At 34.7% G+C, this 21,182-nt stretch overlaps 1 protein-coding gene across 1 annotated transcript; it reads right to left on the minus strand.

Moving 5' to 3' along the window:
- Positions 1 to 1,271: 1,271 nt before the first annotated feature.
- LOC134235188 (nuclear factor NF-kappa-B p105 subunit-like) lies at positions 1,272 to 19,421 on the minus strand. The gene is made up of 21 exons (XM_062717300.1): positions 19,269 to 19,421; positions 16,639 to 16,738; positions 16,293 to 16,426; positions 15,977 to 16,125; positions 15,284 to 15,417; positions 14,430 to 14,588; positions 14,048 to 14,152; positions 13,674 to 13,768; positions 12,361 to 12,499; positions 11,043 to 11,168; positions 7,107 to 7,160; positions 6,202 to 6,900; positions 5,738 to 5,879; positions 5,137 to 5,254; positions 4,821 to 5,043; positions 4,535 to 4,704; positions 4,214 to 4,444; positions 3,377 to 3,593; positions 2,821 to 2,996; positions 2,319 to 2,418; positions 1,272 to 2,224 (listed from the first exon to the last, which is right to left on the minus strand). Exons 2-21 carry the CDS (start codon positions 16,733 to 16,735, stop codon positions 2,148 to 2,150), a joined length of 3,345 nt encoding a protein of 1,114 aa, XP_062573284.1. The 5' UTR covers positions 16,736 to 16,738; positions 19,269 to 19,421; the 3' UTR covers positions 1,272 to 2,147.
- Between the last annotated feature and the right edge of the window lie 1,761 nt (positions 19,422 to 21,182).

Below are 21,182 nucleotides of genomic sequence, written 5' to 3' on the forward strand. Positions count from 1 at the left end.
GACATCACTCATTCCAATTTTAGAACATATGGCCAGATTAAAGACAGGATTCTGAAGTAGACATTATTTATTCTGCAATGGGCAAAAATTACCAGAAGGTTTACACAGGATCCATCCATAACAAACAATTTTTTCTGTTATAATAAACATGATAAATTAACAAACAAGCAAATTCAAAGAATTGTGGTCCCTTGCTAGGGGTGTGTTAGTGGATGGGATGCCATGGCATATTGTGTCAAATATGAATGCCCTATCATTTGTCATTCAAAATAAATCACCGAAGATTAAGTTTTTGAAAATAAGGTTAGACATGCAAGTCATGATCAATGGGTCAAATTCATAGCATGCTCAGAATCATATCTCGGTTGATTCAATACGCAAGAGCATGCTCTACCTATGAACAGTTTCTAAAACGAGGTAAATTATTGACAAGCAAGTTGATGAAACAAGAATATCAACAGTCTCGTTTAAAGTCATCATTTCATTAATTCTATGGTCGATACAATGACCTTGTCAGCAAATACAATTAATTTATCATAATATATGATTGAGACAAATTTTGACTGACGTTTTTTAAACTAATTATTAGTCCATTATTTATACACTGAATTGACGATGTATTTTTCAGTTATTTCCCGATCATGACAAGGAGCACACGGTGGGTGCGACCGGTCAGCAGGGGATGCTTACTCATCCATGGCACCTGATCCCACCTCTGATGTTTCAGAGGTCTGTGTTTGCTCCTATTTTGAATTGTTTTATGGACTTTGATATTGAACACTGTTAGTTATCTCCATATCCTTCTATATTGACACGTGTAATGCATGGGTCAAATATGAAAGTTCCATCTCTTCTCAATCAAAAGTTACATGGAAAGATAACATTTATGAAAAGTTGGTCAAACTTCAAGTTTAAGGTCAAAGGATCAAAATCATATTATTTTTAAAAAGGTCTTGCCACAGGTAATATACATATTTCATATGAAAGCCCAATCTTTTTTCTTTCAAAAGTTATGACCAATCTAAAGTAGTGTCAACATTTTTGAAAATTATGTCAAACTTTAAAGTCAAGGTCACAGGGTTTAAAATCATAGTATATTTGAAAAGGTTTTCTATTAGGTAATGTACAAACCAACTATAAAAGCCCTTTCTCTTCTCATTCAAAATTTATGAAAGAGCTTCATGTTTTTGTGACAGATGGATAGACAAATGAGATTTAATGTCCCTTGCTTTTGTGTTGCGAAAGCTGGGGGACAATAAAAATAAACACTATCACTTTACAGCCAAGCTTTATTGATAAGATGAATATGATAAATCTGCCTAGCACATATAACTATACATAGAGGTAACACATGTACATGTACCATTGTACATTGTTTATGGACAGAAAATAACAAAAAACTGGAAGAAAAAAATATGCCCTCTCAATTTATTCCAACCCGTCCACCTCCTAATATCTTTACATATGTTGGCTCTAAATGCATCGTGATAAACTATTATATATTAGGCATACATAACATAAATAAGAACCATCCTCTCTTGTTACACATCTTTTCTTTTTACTTGCTTCCTGTTCTACTAGTTACTGCATCAATAAAATCATACCAGCCAGTGGTATTTGCTATAAGGATTCAAACATGTATACAGCAAAATACTGAATCATTATATTGAAAGCAAATAATTCATTTTACTGCTGATTTCTCAATGATAACAGCTTATTCTCATCTGATGTGAATTTGTTTTTGTGTTTTATCTATATAAACTATGTAGGTTAAAATATTGAACAATCTAACCTACTTTAAGCATTTTGTGTTACAAAAACTAGAAAATTCAGTGTCTAAAAATTTGCATGCATTGGTAACAGCTGGTTTCTCAACAAACAAAGCAAACAAAGGAATTCTCACACAGTTAAGCTTTGCAATCATTCAGATGTCCCAATACAGTAAAAAATACAATACAAGGCTTTACTATCAGGCAAGTATTACAATGGTAAATATATAGCCTCATACCAGTACATGTAACATTATAAACATTTCAAAATAATTGTATGTACAATTCCGAACCACACAGTCAAAGAAATGTTAATGCTGATTCTTAAATTAGCAATAGAGACATGTGTCACTTCTTGGTGCCATGGTTACTATGCTGCTAGTGTGTGACTTGTAAATGACCTTCACCTCGACCCCCTGTAACACTTCTTTGCATGGCTCTTCTTTTCCAATCATCTGTCAACAAAAAAAATAATTTCTCAAATATTTCTTTAAGAGGAAATTTCAGCATAGTGCATGACACTCTCACAAAACTCATTAATGTCATTACCTGTTTGAACACTTAGTGCTGAATTAATTAACTCCACTGCATCATATCTCTCCATAGCAACCAATGCTTCCAACAGCTTGGATACCGTGCCTCCACACGACTGAAAGTACAATATAGTACATTTACTTGTGTAATGGTAAATCTGAATGATCTAAAAGAAATTTCTATAGCAATTGAACTAAAAGAGGTTTTTCTATACATTTCTTTTGGCATTATAATTAGTAACAACTTCAAATTAAAGGAAATAATACATTAAATCTGCAAAATATATACTGTACATCACTAAATTTTCGTAATACCTTATTTTCACGAGATAGTAATTGATTCATGATATGCGAGACGGAATTTTTCATGAATTATGGTTATTGCTCTACATAATTTTAAGGAATACTATTATATGCCAGAATTGAATTTTTTGTGAGCACACTGTCTTGCATAATTATATGAAAATAAAGTTCTCTCGAATAAAAAGTGGTTTACAGTATCCTGAAGGTCAGCTTACCTCGTAGAAGGTGAGGAGGAGTCTGGTGGGACTGAATCCCCCTTGGTGTCCCTCCACAGACTGCCGCAGTCCCAGTCGCTCTGCCAGGGCTACCCAGTCACTGCCGCTCTGTAGCGGATCTAACAGCTTAGACAGCTGTACTCGCACAGGGTAGCTGATCCTGTCAATGTCTCCATCTATTTATAGAAAGATAATATAAGTCACGATGTTATAGACATGCAAAAAGTTCTTTTAACAGTGACTATGGAAATACTGTAAATCATTTTTTTTAGTTGCATTCTAGAAATATTTTTTAGTTTCCCCACTTTTTTTTTAACTGTGAATATTTCTAATCGGAAACCAGTTATTCTGTGTGCATGCTAAAAAATTTCTACTGAATGCACAACAAAGCCACTTGTTACATACCGGTACTGTTAATATGTAGATCTACATATTGTTATATATATCTTGCTTTAAATTATAACATGCTTTTGACAAAATGTATGCCACCTTGGTTTTTCCTAGGCTCTTAACTATGTATATTATTGTATGTGTATTTATATTTGATCAGACAGACCTTCACTGCTAGAGAGCACCACACTGATGGCAGGTGGACAGGTGAGGGAGGAGGGAGGGGATGTCAAGGGGGGAGAGGGGGGAACTGTGTCAGTCTGGAAATCCTCCGAAGCTAGCAGACTGTTGGCCTCCAGGTAAAAATCTGTCCTTCCAGACAGACTCTTGATACTGCTAACAGAGTCTCCCCCATAGGGCTCACCATTCAGAATCTTCAGGATCTATAAATAACAAAAGTAATATGCCTGTAATTGAAAGTATTTGTCCAGTAAGAGATTGCAGAATCTAATCTTTGTGCCATGTATGACATGATTAAAATTTTATCCTGGTGTAGCCTATTAATGTATAGATTTGTCTACATACACTGGTGTTGCTGACTGTGTAATGTTGAGGTTTGTGTCCTGTACGTACCCTGGTGTTGTCTACTGCATAATGTATAGGTTTGTACATATACCCTGGTGTTGCCCACTGCATAATGTCAAGGTTTGTTTACAAATCCTAGTGTTGCCCACTGCATAATGTCAAAGTTTGTATACACACCCTAGTGTTGCCCACTGCATAATGTCAAGGTTTGTATACCTACACTGGTGTTGCCCACTGCGTAATGTCAAGGTTTATGTACAAACCCTGGTGTTGCCCACTGCATAATGTCTAGATTTGTATACCTACCCTGGTGTTGCCCACTGCGTAATGTCAACGTTTGTATACCTACCCTGGTGTTGCCCACTGTGTAATGTCAAGGTTTGTGTACAAACCCTGGTGTTGCCCACTGCATAATGTCAAGGTTTGTTTACCTATCCTGGTGTTGCCCACTGCGTAATGTCAAGGTTTGTTTACCTACCCTGGTGTTGCCCACTGCGTAATGTCTAGGTTTGTGTCCTGGTAAAGCCTTTTCTACATCCTCCTCCTCATCTTCACTTGAAATTTCAGTCTTCAAAGCCTCGGAGTTTTCTATTTCTGGACTGGCTCCTGCGGCCATTAATAGAGCCACCATGCCACTGTTTTGTCGACCACAGGCTATATGTAAAGCTGTGTTCCCATTAAAACACACAGAGTCCACAGAAGCTCCAGCCTAGAAAGCAAAATAAGGCATGTCCAAAAGCACAATAACAAATCTCAAAAAGTATATTCTGGTATTCAAGAGGTCTGATTTTACACTCACCTCCAGAATGAGGTAGCTACTGACAGACAGGTCGTCCTCCTCCACAGCATAATGGAGAGGGGTTTTCCCACTTTTACCATCTGCCATGTTGATATCAGCCTTACAGCGTACTAGTAATTTTATGGCTTGGAGATTTCCCTTCTGTGCAGCTATATGAGCGGGTGTAAATCCTGCAAATGATGTTTTTAACATAATACACATGCACCACAAGTATAGATTTTTCTTTAAAAACTATAGTATTCTGGATTTGTATAAATCTGTCAAAAATTTGTAAATAATTCTGTACCATCAAAGTTTTTCATGTTGAGTTCAGGAAATGGATTTTGAGGAGTGGAGAATGGTCGCTGATATTTTAGAAGTTTAGCCAAACAGCTGGTATTGCCAGTCTGCACTGCCAGGTGAGCAGGAGTGTTGCCGTTTCTGTCTGGTAACTTAGTGTTGGCGCCGGCACACAACAAACGGTCAATGATCTCCTCCTGACCAGTAAGGACAGCCAGATGGAGGGGCGTCTGGAAATAAAAACTCAGCAGATGAATATAGTATATTCCCAATGTTTGCTAAATGTAAAACTTTTGATTCTAAGCTCTTATTATTTTTTTTACCTGTAAAAGGTTGTTGTAGGCATTGATCTTAAGCCAGAGGTTTGACATGGTCTGCATCACATCCAGTAAATTGTTCACAACCTCCTTGTTACCATTAATGATGGCTGTGTGCAAGGGGCTGTAAAGTCAAAGTGTAAAGGTTAGCTAATAATGAGACAGTAATAAAAAGACAACTTAATTCTAATAACAAGCCAGTAGGAGATCTTTGTCAACATTTTTTGAATTAAAGGCATGAAAAGCTTCATCAATGGCCCAGTTTGCATTGCTTTTCTGGTCAAGTAGTTCTTGAGAAGATTTTTGATGACCCTGGTTATCTCCCCTTGGAAGGCGGCTTGACCCTTCATTTAGAGAATTTAAAATCATCTTTACTCTGGGATGCTTTGTACCTATTTTGGTTAAAAATGGACCAGTGGTTCTTAAGAAGAAGTTGAAAATGTGAAAGTTTTTCAGACAGATGCTAGGCATCAGTAATCAGAAAAAAACTCATTTGAGCTTTCAGCTCAGGTGAGCTAAAAATATAACCAAACTAATAAGGTTAATGTAGTACAATGTTTTGGTTTTGTATTGCTCCTATAATTAGAGAAAGATCAGCCCTTCTTACATGTCCCCATTTTGGTCCGGTACTGAGGTGAGGTAGCGTTGTACTAACAATAGCTGCCGTATGTCTCCAGTTGAAGCGTACGTCTGTAGGGCCTTCACCGTTCTCTCTGTCGTGCGTACCACCTCATCCTTGTCTGTTTGAACTGTCAACAGATAAATCACACACATCATGACTATTTAGGCCTGAGTCAAAACAAAATTTAATCCTACATTTCTTCAATATACAAGGAAATTTAGCAGAAGCTTATATATTTGGGTGTGGTGAATACTGTCCATTTTTAGTTACAAATTCTGCTTAATAAACTTTAACTGGATGCGATGAATTACCAATACATGTGTTTGTAACATTAATAATTAGGTTGTCCCTGGGAATTTTTTCTTATGTTTTTTTGCTTTTAATAAAGCTAGCTCTGAACTTGAAGGACAATTTTTCTGTATACAGTAAATAATTATCAATGAACTTACCACTTTGGTCACATGTTTCTGATGCTGCCATTGCAGATTTTCCTACTGTGTCTGGCTCCACAGGTTCAACAAGAACATCCTCTTCACTAGCAGCCACACTATCTAGCTTTAGGTTTGCAGTTTTAACAGAAATATCTGAAGATTTAAGTTCACTAATGTCACTTTTCTCCACACTGTGGACTGCTACAGGAGCATCGCTTTCAATGTCATCCGGGGTTTCCCGCCCTGAGTCGGGGCTCGTATCCTGAGTCAACATGATATCCTTACGAAGAACCACAGAATCATCCCTATCTAGATGTATATCTTTTCTACCATCATACACTGTAGCATCCACCTCATCCATCCCTGAAGAAGAACTGTCATTAGAAGCGTCCACGACACTAGTGGGTCTTCCCCCTCCCCCACGGGGTACAAACATCTGATGTGGGAAACTCTGAGCTGTGAGTTGTGCGAAGTGTTGCAGGTTGATGTTGGGGTGTTGCTGGAAGTTGGGTTGAGTCACGTGAATGTCAGGTGGTCCAGCTACCTGGAGATGAGATGGCTCGGTGATGATGGTGGGTAGTCCCTGAATCCTCCCCCCGTCTACCTCTATATCCACCGGTTTCAGGCCCTGTCGCTTGGCTTTATTAATGCGTCTCTTTGTGGCATTGGAAATCTTTGGTGAAGGATTATGTAGACTATCATTTGACAAAGATTGTTCTGAAATGAAAACAGATAAGATTTAAAAATCAATGCAAGTGTTTACTCTTAATAGGAAAAAAAATGGCCCAAAGATAGAATAAACAAAAAAAAAAACCTTACAGGTGTCTAACTTTTACTTCCTTAATGGATAATTGAGCCACTTATAGTGCATATATACTGGTATGTACAATTCTATCAAATATTTTAAATGTCCCCTAACTTACCTGAATCATTCACCATTACAGGTATATTTCCTTGAGGTGGCCCGAATGGTAGAGCTATAAATAGATTAAAAACACTGAAGTAATCCAGGAAGTCAGGTTTTAATCATATTTGCTGCACATGCACAATGCATATGTGCAATTATTTAAGAAATAAACAACGTTATTCAGTGAACATGGCGTTATGAATAGCAATTGCTCTGCTGGCATATTCCATGATGCGCGCTAGCGCATCATGGAAAATATGCCAGCAGAGCTATTGCTATTCATAATGCCATGTTCACTGAATAATCGTTGTTTATTACTTATATTTGCATTCTTTGAGTTTTTCAAGAATATCAGAGGAAATCCTGACTTACATAAGGACGCAGCTTCTTGTCTTTAGTAATGAAAAACATACGGCTTTAAAATCACTACACCTGATCAATGATCCTTTTCTCTAATAAATCACAAACAATTTATTAAGTATTTCCCACTCAAACACAGTTATCTGGATAGCAGCGCCGTCATCACATTCTCTTAATTTTTGTTTTGATGCAGTTGTGACGTCATCGATCAACGTTATTTAAACCCTCCGACAAAAATCAATAATTTAAATCTATGATGAAAAATGAGAATGCTTTTATAATGATTATTACTCCAGAATGCTTTTCTATGATTTTTTTTTTTAGTTTTTCTATTCATTTTTAATAGCTGAAATCATTCTTGAAATAGATATACTAGTTAAAGAATTTTTCTCTTTTTTCAATGTTATTACCCAAGTATGAAGAGATCGTTCTTTGTACAAATATGCATGATACGAAAAAATACGAATATAGCAGTTCTCTAAAATTTTAAAAAGTTTTATTATACAATTAAATACATTAACCAAAATTAAATTTTTAAAGATATGAATCAGCAATTTTAAATATTCTGAATTTCCTTTTTTTCAAATAATATTATTAAAAACTTATTTTTATTCCTCTTATGAAACATTTCATATATATACTTCTCAACTCGGAGTTTACGTGTAGTAGAGTTTGTTCTATACGAGTGTGATAGAGCAATTGCACTCATAGTAGAAGCAGTTGCGTCTATAGTGCTATGAACGCAGGTGAAGCATGCAGGTTCATAGTGGGAGAGAGCAGTGGATATGCAAATATAATACTTTATAAGTTCTGTCAGTATTAGTTTTTAGTTAAATCAAACATGTAAAGGCTGGTCAATTCTGCAGTATTTCAATTACAAAGGATTAAATCTTGTACACTGTTGTAACTCATTTTAAATATACTCCAATACCATACACAGAAAAGTACTTTTACGTACTAATATATAAAAATAAATTTTAATTAAGTACTAAACAATGGTTAGTTATATATCTGTTTGGATATCAATTTTTGATTTTTTTTTTTATTTGAAATGATATCTCTTAAAGCCTTGCCAGGTTTAGAACAGTGAAAAATATCCCAATCAACACCCGTACTATTGGTTTTGTTGTGAGTTCCAACATTTTTTCATACCCATTTTATAATTTTCTATGTTCTTTACACTGTAAATCAGCACCCTGTCTATTCTGGCACAAAATCTTTCTCCCTGTGCAGGTCAGACAAGTTTTACTGTATATTACAGGTCAAGGTCATACAACATGGGAATATAAAACAAAGAGCAGTCAAGCAACTTTGAAAGTTGATGAACTTGTATTAAAGTAAATCTCACTGCACTTTGTTTATCATGGCAAAGATAACATATACTATAGTATGTAGCATGGTGTGATAAAAACTAAAAGGTTCCAACATTTGAAGAGCCATTCTTGTTTTAGTTCAAGAAGAGAAAATAAGAAATTTACTCTCCCTTAAATTCACTGGCTGTCACTATCCCTTACTGATTATGATTCCTGGACACATGATCCAGGTAGTATAGATACATGTATACTGTAGTACGTAATTTCTTATTGTCATCGTGTACACATGACATCAAATTGCAAGCACAATAATTTGTGAATGGTCAGTTGATCAAGAGATTTTATACAGATTTAAGTACCATAAAAGTAAAAACAAGTACATGTATATTTTCATTTGTGAGTGATGCTTACTGCGAAATAAGAAACAACTTTTCACCTGTATATTGAGGAATCTACAGTACCTTCATGAGAACAGAGGGAGACGACTGTTTTTGTAAACAATGTTTTGCTTGGCTAGAGTTACTTTTTAGGAAACTTCATGGTCTTTGCTTTCATCAAGTAACCAATATATTTTTTAAATTCTTGGGTTGGTTTTCTCTGAATTCTTTAGGCTTTAAGGTTTTATACATAACATTAATTTAGGTTTTTAATTCAATTTTATGACAGATTATGCTTGTGGTAAAATGTAACATAGGTTTGATAAAATCTAATATTGAGTTTAAACATTAAAAATGTTATCATATTCTCAGTGCTAAAAGAAAACATGCAAATAAAACAATAGCTAGCCTCACATCCAAACAACTCCTTTAAACCACAGTCAGATATGTTAACATTTCTAAACTTTGGCACCTCAAACAAAATATACCAGTATATTTGTGGAGGACGTGTAGACATTAAAGGTGGAATAAAAGGTGGTGTAACTTTGGAAAATTGAATAAACCTGCTGTACGTTAGGCGATTTCTGTGTATTAAGGCCATTCAAAGTTAATTCCTTGGTTCTCAGGCCTTTATTCATGAAATATGATGAGGGAGGGAGGCTTTTTTTTTTTATTTGTTCATTGCCCCCAAACATGATGAGGCAGCTTTTTACATTGTATAAAACCTCAAAAAATGATGAGGGAGGTGATATGTTCTTTTTATTTTATTGATTTAGCAATAAAAAGGGTTAATGAGGCATCCTTGGAAGAGATGAGGGAGGGCATGAGAACCAAGAAATTAATTTTTTATGACCTAAGCAGTGTATTTTTGTTTGAAGTGGTGTAGTTCTTTAGAGCTATATATACTGTAAACCAACTTTAATCACGACAACTTTATTTCGCGATTTACTAGAGGTTAACTACACTGTAGTTTGCGACAATTAACTTTCATGATCAAGCCTATTTGGATCTTTGGTAAAAAGACACAGAGACTTTAATTAAGGACCTGTTCAGGGCAAGAAATATTCACAATGACAAGGCTCTGGTGAAAACTTCTCGCACATGAATAAAAGTTGGTTTACAGTATGTACCTGAGTAACTGTTTGGAGTGTTAGGTGGTATTTTAGGATATTTATTCTAAATGGTGTTGGTCTATTACTTTTATGTATCAGTTCAAACCAGAGTTACTGTAAATATATTATATTTAGCGTGTACAATATTTAGCGGAAAGTGTTTTCTTAACAAGTTAGCGTAAATTTGATTTAGCGCATTTCTTGATATTCTTATTCGTTTATCAATGTTTAAGACATTTAGCGATGTACTTGAATTAGCGGAAGTATCTTTCCGCCAAAAGCGCTAAAAAGAATACACCGCCAAATGTAATACGTTTACAGTAATTTTTTCAGGGGGAATATATTTGAGATGAGATGTTAGAAACCTATTAGATGAGCTGTTGCATTACGTACATGTACACATCTTTAAAATAGATTTCTTTGAGTGACATTTCTGTCAAGAGACACATGTTCTTGCTATATTTGGAGTTGTAATTTGGATGAGATAATCCAATGTGTTAGAGTGAGGTGGCAGACTGTGAAATGTGGAGTACTGTAAACCAACTTTTATTCATTACAACTTTATTTTGTGATTTACCAGGTGTAAACTAGTTTGTGACAATTAATTTTTACCATAAAGCCTTTTTGGGTCTGTTGTTAATACACTCAGAGACTTTCACAGGGACCGTTTGTAGCGAGAAATATTCATGATGACGAGGCTCTCGCAAACCTCAGGAAAATTTCTTCTACAGTATACATTTGAAAACTAAGGCCTTTTCCTTCTGAGGATGTAAAGTTTCTATGGCCTTACCTCCATTGTGGAAGCTGCTGTTTAAGTTAGTACGACCATCCTCTCCCCCTGTACCTCCCCCAAAGCCATTACTACCGGGGTAGCTGGGGAGGGTCTTCTTCCTCTTCTTGGCAATCTCATCCTTATCTGCAAAGAGAAAATATACATACATTTCACATACTGTAAACATACAGGTGAGTCTCGATCTCTCTAAGTTCAAGGGACCGCAAGAAAAGTTTGAGAGATCGAGGGGTTCAAGAGATAGAAAATAAATACGGTAAAATCCAGAATTTTCAGTTCCGATCTTCGATGTTCTATTATTATAGATACCGGAAGTATATGTAAATAAAGTCATTGCATGTTTTCAATCGTATTTTACAGGTAATTTACTTGATATCAACAACAATGATCGTATTTCAAATAAATAAAACGAATTCCTAAAGTTTCCATATTTATTTGTTCTTATTTCATTATTACAAGAAACGCGAATAGCAACTGTCAGTTTGGCTATTCCGCGGCTTGATCGGGTCTTCACCGCTGTTTATCAGATTTTCCTTAACGCCTCTCATTCCCTGAGAAAGGAATTTCTTGTGCAATATTTACCATACTGGGATTATGTAGACCCTAATAAAAGTTCACAGTCTAAGGGAACTTAATGAAACAAACGTATATAAATTATTTTCTAAAAATCATTGTTTCGGTTTCAAGTCAAAATAAGTTGTGAATTCGTTTATAATTTACCTCGTTGATTGGCGTGTATACACGCGCAATCAAAACTTCAAGAGATAGATAATAAAATTCAATGAAACATGTGTAACGGGACCAATGTTTTGGTTTGAGAGATAGAGAACTTCGAGAGATAGAAGTTCAAGAGATTAGGAGTAAATTTGCTTTGTTATATAGAGGAAAAAAAAGGACCAGAGGTTCACTTCGAGAGATCAAGAACTTCGAGAGATCGGAGTTCGAGCCATCGAGAGCCACCTGTATATGAATATGTTAGTGTAATTTTCTGTGACCATGTTGTGTTGCCATTTTGTTTAGATGAAAACAACCATTTTGATAAAATTGAATTTGGATAAAATTGGATTTTGTAGCTTGATAATTTCTTTATTAAACTTGATTACACTTGATGAAAAAAAAATCAGATGTAACAATTTAATAGGGTCAGCCAGGCATAAACAAATGTATTTTTTACTCAAATTTGTGAATATCCAGTAGTGTGAAAGGTGCTAAAATATGATTTAATACCTTTAAATTAAGCATATTTACAGTGTATCTCAAAGTATAAGTATAAACAATTTTGTATTAAAGCATTGTTGGCTATTATGGTTAGACTGACCAAATGACTGTGGGTAGTAGGTGAAGGATTTGGGTTCGCTGGTCTCTGTGTCTGACTTTCTCTGTAACATGATGATCACAGACACTGGTCTGTCTATGTTAGGGTTCTTATAGGCTGGAGTCTTAAAGACAATGGCATACTGTAAAATAAATCACATCAAAGTTATAACACAAAATAAACATACTGCAAAATAAATCACATCATAGTTATAACACCATACATGTTAACCTATTGTGATGAAAAAGAGGGAGATTCAGACCTCAAAAGCGGTAGCATTGCGCGCGTGTTGTTTAACGCTTGGATTATCGATATCTTTCATGTAATATACATGTATATTATAAGCCTTAAATGAAATCAGGTACCTACACTAATTAATCTTAAATATCAACAGCAAAGAAGAAGACAGAAACACCTCAAGTTTGACATGAATTGTACAAATTCAAATATTTTTCATGCTCATCATTTTGCTTGGATTGGCTGCTTTACTTAGCCTTTAATCCGAGATTCCTCTGACTCTAACCCCCGCTTTTATATTGTGACTTGTGCGGACAAGTCACAATATAAAAGTGTGGGTTGGACTCAGAAGAATCTCGGATTACTTAGCCTTTTGAAGAGTGATCTTTGCTGAAATAGCCTAGAAGCAATAATTCTGAATGTTCATTCCGTTTTTAAACAAAACAAATGATGGCATGGTTTAATCTAGATCTAAAACAAGTTCGTATCTTTCGTTATATAAATCAGATTTCCCGCGATGATCGAAAACGAAAGTAGATATGTGCCACATGGCTTGGTCAATCGAGTGATTTCTATTGACTTTATTGATAAAGTTGTGAGCTTCTGTGCTTTTAAAGACGATGCCAAATGTTTTCATCTAATTCTTAAAAGCTGTATCTCCGTTTTCATGGCAGGGATGTTGATAAATTTATCGTAACCAATGTAATCACTGGTAGTCTTATGTTGTTGTCGTTGTCAAATCCGTGCTTGAAATCTATGCACAAAAAAAGCGTTTGTATGATTGCAAAGTCAAATCACGATATCTAGCGAGATTTTATGAGAGTGGCACAAAAATGGATACCCAAGCGAACCAAAAATACTTTAGACGCAACTTTCGTAGAAAAGCGGTAGATTTCTGAATTAAATTGGTAGGCGAGAGAAGGAGTGAAAAAGGGGTAGATTTCTGCCTAAATCGGGAGAGTTAACATGTATGTATAACACAAAATAAACATACTGCAAAAGAAATCAGAACATAGTACAAATCAAAAGTAAAATCTTAAAAGGAGCACACTGCAAAACAGAATTCTCTGAAGACTTGCCTGCCTGTGTACATCAAATGGACCAAAGTTCCCAAACGCTTCCCAGATTGTCTTTCCGTCATCGTCCTGTTCCACAAAACGAACCTGGATATCATCTACAAAGTAAACAATACAGATACTCATTATATTTGCAGAAATAAACCAAACTAAACCAAAACAGGCATTGTGTTACATAGCATCCTTATAATTAATCTTTTAAAAGCATGTACATGTATATTATTTGATAAACAGAATTTTTATGCAAAACAGCCAAGGCTTGGTTTTGAGCTCATTTTATGGTGGAGAAAATTGATCTTTAGCTTTTCCAGATGACCTTAGTAAAGATATAAGGAAATTAGGAAACAATGTTACAATATGTTCGTTTCAAAGCTGACCTTTTTGCACTCTTTCACACAGTAGAAAGACCTCTTCATTTCCAGTACAGCAGCCTCCATATTTGTCCATACGACAGATCTTCAAGGCATTGGCTCCAGGGGCCTCTAGAAAAAGGATTGTCAAGATAAAAATTATGTTTTCCCTTATTTCAAATCAATTTTCAGTTCATTGTGTGTATAAACATACTACAGATCATGCTACATAAAAGCTAAATTGTTTTAAGCGAACATATTATCATATGAATATGTGTACTCTAACATTTTTAATGAAAGCAAACATTATTCCAGTTTATACTTACACTAATATCATCAACCAACGGAATTTATAACCCAATCATTGACTCCCTGAGGATGATTCCCTGTATGTTATGGTAATACTTACTGCTGTCGTATATAGCCGTAGACAGTACAGGTGGGAGGAGGTGGAAGTTTTTGCCGCTCTCGTCGCGGAGATAAGCCTGGAAGCACAGCTTAACCACATTCAGCTGCATGTCTTTGGCTAACTGACTGGCCTGACTGCTAGCCTGGCTTTTTTCATCATCTTCAAAGTTCAAATTGGGACATGTTAGGTAATAAAACATAAACGGATTGGACAGCAGGCATTGCCTTTGTAAGCCCTCTCTACAGTGGAAAGGGCATCATAAAAGTTATATTTGCATTGCAATAATATGAAAAAAAGATTTAAAAAAAAAACTTTTCTTTGAATGCATAAATTATAAACTTTACTTTTCATTATCTTTTTTATTAAGCGAAAAAGATTTTGAACATTTTGAAAATACAGTTGAACTTAGGTATCTCCAGAACTGATACCATGATTACCACAGACAAGCCAAAGTTAACCTGAAGTTCCAGTCACTAATTCTTTAAGTAGAATTTCATCTAATTTAATGAGTACGGTATACATGTATATTACTATATATATTTTTATGCCCCCATAATCAAAGATTCAGGGGTATATAGGTTTTGCCCTGTCCATCCGTCTGTCTGTCTTTCTGTCCGCCTCTTTGTCTGCAAAACTTTAACCGTGCTCATAAGATTTGAGTGGGTGGGGCTACAGCTTTCATATTTCACAGGTGTATTCCTTGTCGCAAGACCTTCCTTTGGATACCAACAATTTTGACCTTTTGACCTTAAAGCTTAAACTTTCGAGTTTGACATGCATTTTGAGAAAATCCAATCCTCACCATAAGGTGCCATACAGTGCTTCACAAACACATCTTGTTTTTCTTCTTTTACCTGATAAATCCGTTTGGGCGTTGAGATTTCCTAGTTTGACTTGTTTATCGAGTTTCATGGACTCTAGTATTCTGTACTCTATCACCTCACTGGCCTTTCTTCTGGTCACATGCTGAATACACAAGTTTGGAAATCTAAAAGGGAATGACAGGCAAATGTCATAACTTGTATAACACAGATCTGACAGTGTGGGAGAGAATACAATTTTTGAACTATAATAACCCCTGGCCCTAGGGGGTCTTGAATCCACACTAGTCTAGTACATTGTAATGATCATGCCTTCTTTTCTGACTCAGTGGTCATGGTGGTTCAGGGAAAGAATCCTTCGCCTTGCTAATTATTTAGCAATAATATTATCATGAAGTACATCAAGGGTTTACAGAAAATCTAGGAATTATTAATTTTGAATATTTCCATTTAAAAAATCTTTTAAGTTTGAACAGAATTCACAATAAAGAGTTTATGCAATTGTATAACAAGAAGATTTAATTCCTTAAAACAAGTGCAAATTCCCAATAAAACCTCTTTCTTTAGATTAATATACAACCTTAGAATTTTAAATTCTTCCTTATACAAGATATTAAAAACAATTTCACAGGCATTTTTCCTTTTTATATCAGAATTACTGGGAACTATCAAATCACTTTCTTTAATGTGTTACTTAAATAGACACGTGATTCAATGTCGACTTACGTGACTGTGTTCTGGTTGGGCTTTAATTCGACAATACACGATCCATTCGAACAGTTTTTGCCCACCAGTTTGTGAGCATGAGGCTTAGGGATTGCTTCATTTGTCACCAAACTGACCACAATACGAGCTGATCCACTGTAGTTTCGTATCTGTTTAAAAAAAATAAGTTTATTCATTTTAAATACATTATTAGAGGGCTTATTGTTATCTGGTATAATATATTCATATTTTTACAATCAGTGACAGTTAGTTGTTAGGAACCAAATTGAAATGTACACTTTAATCTAATTACAGAACATTTAATTTTGAGACAAACCCTGATGGAGGGAAATGTTTTCCTGTATTTCTCGCTCTTCTCTCCCTGGAGTCCCCCATGAGATGGTCCCTCACATTCGTATCGGAATCGGAATCCCCGGGCCTGAGGCTGCTCAACAATCTCTACATATGGCTCTATTAAAAATTAACACATCGTAAAAATTATTATCAAAAGAACTTTCATAGAAAAATTAATACATATGTTTCACGGAAAATGAGCTTTGTTTAAGGAAGGCTGGAGGATAGTGGAGATTCTATGTATAGTATATCATGTTCATGTTCATGTTTTAACCATCTGAAAGGTGGTGATATGTAATACTAAGTATATCAATTTAATGTTAATTTACCATCCGTTGGGTGGTGGTACTCTGAGATTATCCCCCCATTATGATCCATTTTCACCATGGGATTCTCCACAGAGTCATAAGAATCATCATGCTCCATTGTCTGAAAAACAGTGATGTAAGTAAAAAGGTCTCAGGGAAGTTAAAGATTGTAAAGTGGAAGGTCTAAGAGACTTGAAGAGATGTAAATGTATGGGAAATTATCCCATTCAAGTGGGAGTGAGAGTAGTAGGAGACTTAAGAGTGGGAAGAATGTGGAATTATATGGGAAGTAGTATTGTTCAAGTATTGAACAAGCTAATTCAGAGAATTCGTGTTAGGGAAAAAGAGAATTTGTAGAATTATTAAATGTATACATGTATACTGAAGCAAATAAAATATATGTATGTCAATATGCATATAAAGATTTGATTGCTTATGCTTCATTGTGTATATAGAAGATTTTTTTATATGGAATTTTTATCACACTGTAATGATGTGAGAGACCCCTCATGTTTGAAGCGAGACATATCCACTAGACCACGGAGCTTAACATGGGAAGTATATGCAGAAGTGAAGTCACATACATGTATATATTCATGTTTTCATGTTCGGTATTCTCAAAATTTTACACAATCCATGGTGTTTGATTTATTTAACCTTTATTAAACAGTTCTAATAGATGTTATAAGAACATAAAGTCCGCCGAGAACCTGTTTTATACGCAATAAAGCTAAAAATAGGACATGTAGTACTATAAATACTAATAAAACAAACGGGGCGGGGCACTTTGAGGGCGAGAGACGTCCTAGGGAGTTTTGATATAAAATTACATTGCATAAGCTCAAAATCTTCTTGAAATATCGCCCGGAAATAATAGTATTACACACAGAGAGAATGTATAAATTTACGACCTTGAACTTTTTTCAAGATCAAAATTATTAGGCCACAGGGAGTTGTTATATAAAATTTCATACCAATAACTCAAATGGGAAATTGTGGAAACGAAATTGTTTTAACAGACAGAATTTGCTTATTTATGACCTTGACCTTTGACCTTTTGACCTCAAAATCAATAGGGGTCTTCTTTAGTCTACAGGGAGTTGCTATGCTAAATTTCATTGCAAAAGCTCAAAGGGTTCTCGAGATATCGTGTGGAAACGAAAGCGTTACAGACAGACAGAAAGACGGACGGACAAACCCAAATTAATATCCCCCACTTTTCAAGTGGGGGACAAAAAGTGGTTAACAAAAATAGGTGAAAATCGGGCAAGAAAAAGCCATTGAACTGCTGATTGTTGCCTGAAGAATCACATTTTTGCCTCAAAATTATCTGATAGTTGGTCTTCTTTGGAAATTGGACTAGTTTTAGACAAGATAAGGCAAAGAAATAATTTTTAAATGATGGCTTTACAGTAAAATCTAATGAACCAGGGATGCACAGCTCATTGTAGAGCTAGTCATGATCTGAAACAATATGCTATGTCATGTTTTACTGATAAGTTCAGTGTGCAGAAAGAAACAAAACCAAATTAAGGTCAGACGACACGTTTCTAAAATATATGTTTTGTATCTCTTGGTATTATATGAAAAAAAAATAATTCAAATTCGTCATTCTCTTCTGATATCTACATCGTTTTAAAAATATTTCTAAATATAAGTACACCAAAAATTGTAATATAGGCCATTCAGAAAATAAGGGTTATATATAAGAAATATGACCCTGTGGTATCTTGTGAGTTGTCCAAATACCTGGTAAGGTACCCTAGTTTTTTGTGAGGAAACTTGTTAAAGTACCTGGACTTCAATGACAAATTCTTAGAAAAAATTATATATTTTTTAGGAATGTGTCGCCTGACCTTAAAACCAAATCAAGGAGGGCAAATGTTTCAGCTGACTTACACAGTAACTGGTGTTCTTTCACGAAAATTTCGAAACTAAATGATTATTTACACAAATTACACACAAATTTTTAATATGCCTTTGCCTTTAGAATCATCACAGATATGTTTATAATAAATCCTCTATTTACGGTATTTGTATCCCAAATCTGAGACCTTGCACTTTTGGATGGGTTATGATGTCTAGTAGCTAACGGTCAAGGTTAGCCATACTTTCTTCTATCTAACACTAGCACAGGCCTGACATGTCCTCTGTTATCTCTTGGTTATTAAAAAAAAATCCTAACATAATTAAAAACGATGAAATCAGTTCTATCTGATTTATAAAACATTCCGAAAGAAATTAACATAAACAATGATAATTATCGACATTTACTGATGCATTTACCACACAAAGTTGATGTTTACTAATTTGTGAATATCATAAACAACATTTTTATTATTAATCATCTCTGGAACCATTTTCAGAAAATATGATTGACAAGTTGCCTCCCTTGAAAGTAACATTATTGTCTTATTTTAAATGCTTAAATACAAACAGGAACCAGAAAGAAACGTTGTTTATTATTATTAATCCGTTAAGATTATAAATATTGCCCTCTAGTAATATACAGAACTTGTTTTCTTACTGATCGATGTGCATTACAAGATGCGCTATAAATAGATTCACAAGCTATTACAAATGTGCGTTTTAGGCTTGAATGTCTGATTAACACGCGATGAATTGTGGTTAAAATGTTAAAAAGGACTCACCTCTAACTAAATACCGAAAGAAATTTCAGTATATGTCATTTAAAGCTTTGAGTTTTCGTTGTTTTCCTTCGTGATATCTTTCTTTTAAAAGCATATGGAAATCCCAAAATTAGGGAATTTCCCTTTCCTTTCTATTGGATGATTTGGTCACGTGGAAAACATCAAGCTCTGCTGCGCGCTTTGTTTTAAAGTCATCACACTGCCATGCTACAGATGAAAATTTCCTTTAAAACCGCTGTGACAGTAGGTCTCATTAAAGGACTCCATTATTTGAAGAAACTTATAAGGACATTACTGTTTTCATGCAGTCTGACAAAAATGACTGGAACAAACTTTGGAAAGTGTGACAGGGCAACCACTTGACCAGACGCACTGCTATGGAACTCCATAGCTGCCATATCTGGGAATGAAATGCTTTGAAGAGTGCACTAACATGTAATTTTTCCCCTATTGTATATTCACTTATATAGATCACACAGACATCATATCCTTAAAGGGGAGGAGCTTCTTTTTTGAAAAGATAGACACAATATACATATAGGCTTGCCTTTTTTGTTTGTTTTCCCCTTTTCAATTTGCTTGCCTATTCTCAAATACTAGTATCTGACATTTTCCATGCTCTTTAATGAATTTGATATTTCATGTGCCAGGCATGTAAAATATCAAAATCGTAAAAAAGCCTAAAAAAACCGTCATATTTTGGACTTACCCTATCATTTGCCTATGGATCATCTAGACTCAGTTGAACTGTTGTCCACCTCAGATGTCTGTATATATCTCTCCATCTCAAATTAGGAGAGACACACTTTATTATGTCCCAACTGTTTCAAACAAAAAGCTATAATACATGACTTTTGCAAGAAGCACTGAAGTTTACAGTCGACAGCTTACTTTGAGATTTTTAAAAACATATGTTATATACAGGGGTAAGGAACTGATAATAGATAATTAAACCTTATAGTGGATGGAGCTATGCTGTTAGGGGCAGTAACATGAATTACCTATATGCAGAACACAGAAAATCTGCTAGGAGACATTATATAACTTTAAAATATTTCATTTGATAGTATTAAAGTGTCTGCTTTCAATTCCATTTTCTAAAGGAATCAAGTGCAGAACAAAATATTCTGAAAGAAAAACAGCAGAAGTTAGATGAGATGGGAAGAAAAGGGGTTGAGGATAGGGTGATGGTTTTTCTTTCCTTGATATATAATACATGTATATTTAATTAACTTTTAAGCTAAGTATTTATATCACAAAAGAAAATTCATACATTATAATGACCCATATTAGTCTAAATTTAAGCTGTTGATTATAAAAGTCAAGAGTTCTAGCAAAAGTCAATTGAAATCTGAAAGTGTGACTATTTTTTGTACACCTAAGTATGACAATAGTATTCCCATTTAAAAAGTATTCTCCTGTTCATAAATGAAGGGGAACAAATATGATGATAGACATTTTTTTTTTTTTAGAAATTTAACATATATTGTCACATGAAGTCTCCCAACTTCCTGAAATCTAGGCTAATAATGATAACAGAATGAGTAGGATGCATGTGGATGTCAAATATGTACTGATGGGGAAAAACTGCAAGGAAGCGTAACATCTGGGAAATTATAAGGCCTAAGAGGGCTGCAACTGGGATGATACTTATACATTTTTTTTTCAAATATCAATATGTTTCACAAAATTTGAGCCAGAATATGATATGTGTCATGAACTGATATTTTGAAATGGTTATAAAATCTTATTTTTGTATTGAAATGAACAAAACTATAAAAACATTTCTTCACAATTGTGAATAATTCATTTAAATACCAGTAATAGTGAAGAAAAAAAAATAGAGTTACCTCTTAAATTCCTTTAACTTTTTGCTGAAGAAAAATACCCACTTAAAATTTTAAAATAAGATTG

Source organism: Saccostrea cucullata, unplaced genomic scaffold, assembly GCF_032062105.1.
Source record: "Saccostrea cucullata isolate Sc308-1 unplaced genomic scaffold, CSIRO_AGI_Scuc_v1 ctg23, whole genome shotgun sequence".
Taxonomy (NCBI): domain Eukaryota; kingdom Metazoa; phylum Mollusca; class Bivalvia; order Ostreida; family Ostreidae; genus Saccostrea; species Saccostrea cuccullata.

Coding starts and splice junctions, on each gene's coding strand:
- LOC134235188 (XM_062717300.1), bottom strand. CDS start 16,735: ATGGAGCATGATGATTCTTATGACTCTGTGGAGAATCCCATGGTGAAA. Junction 15,418..15,976: donor CCCAACCAGAACACAGTCAC/GTAAGTCGACAT, acceptor ATTCCCTTTTAG/ATTTCCAAACTTGTGTATTC. Junction 5,255..5,737: donor CCGGACCAAAATGGGGACAT/GTAAGAAGGGCT, acceptor TTGACTTTACAG/CCCCTTGCACACAGCCATCA.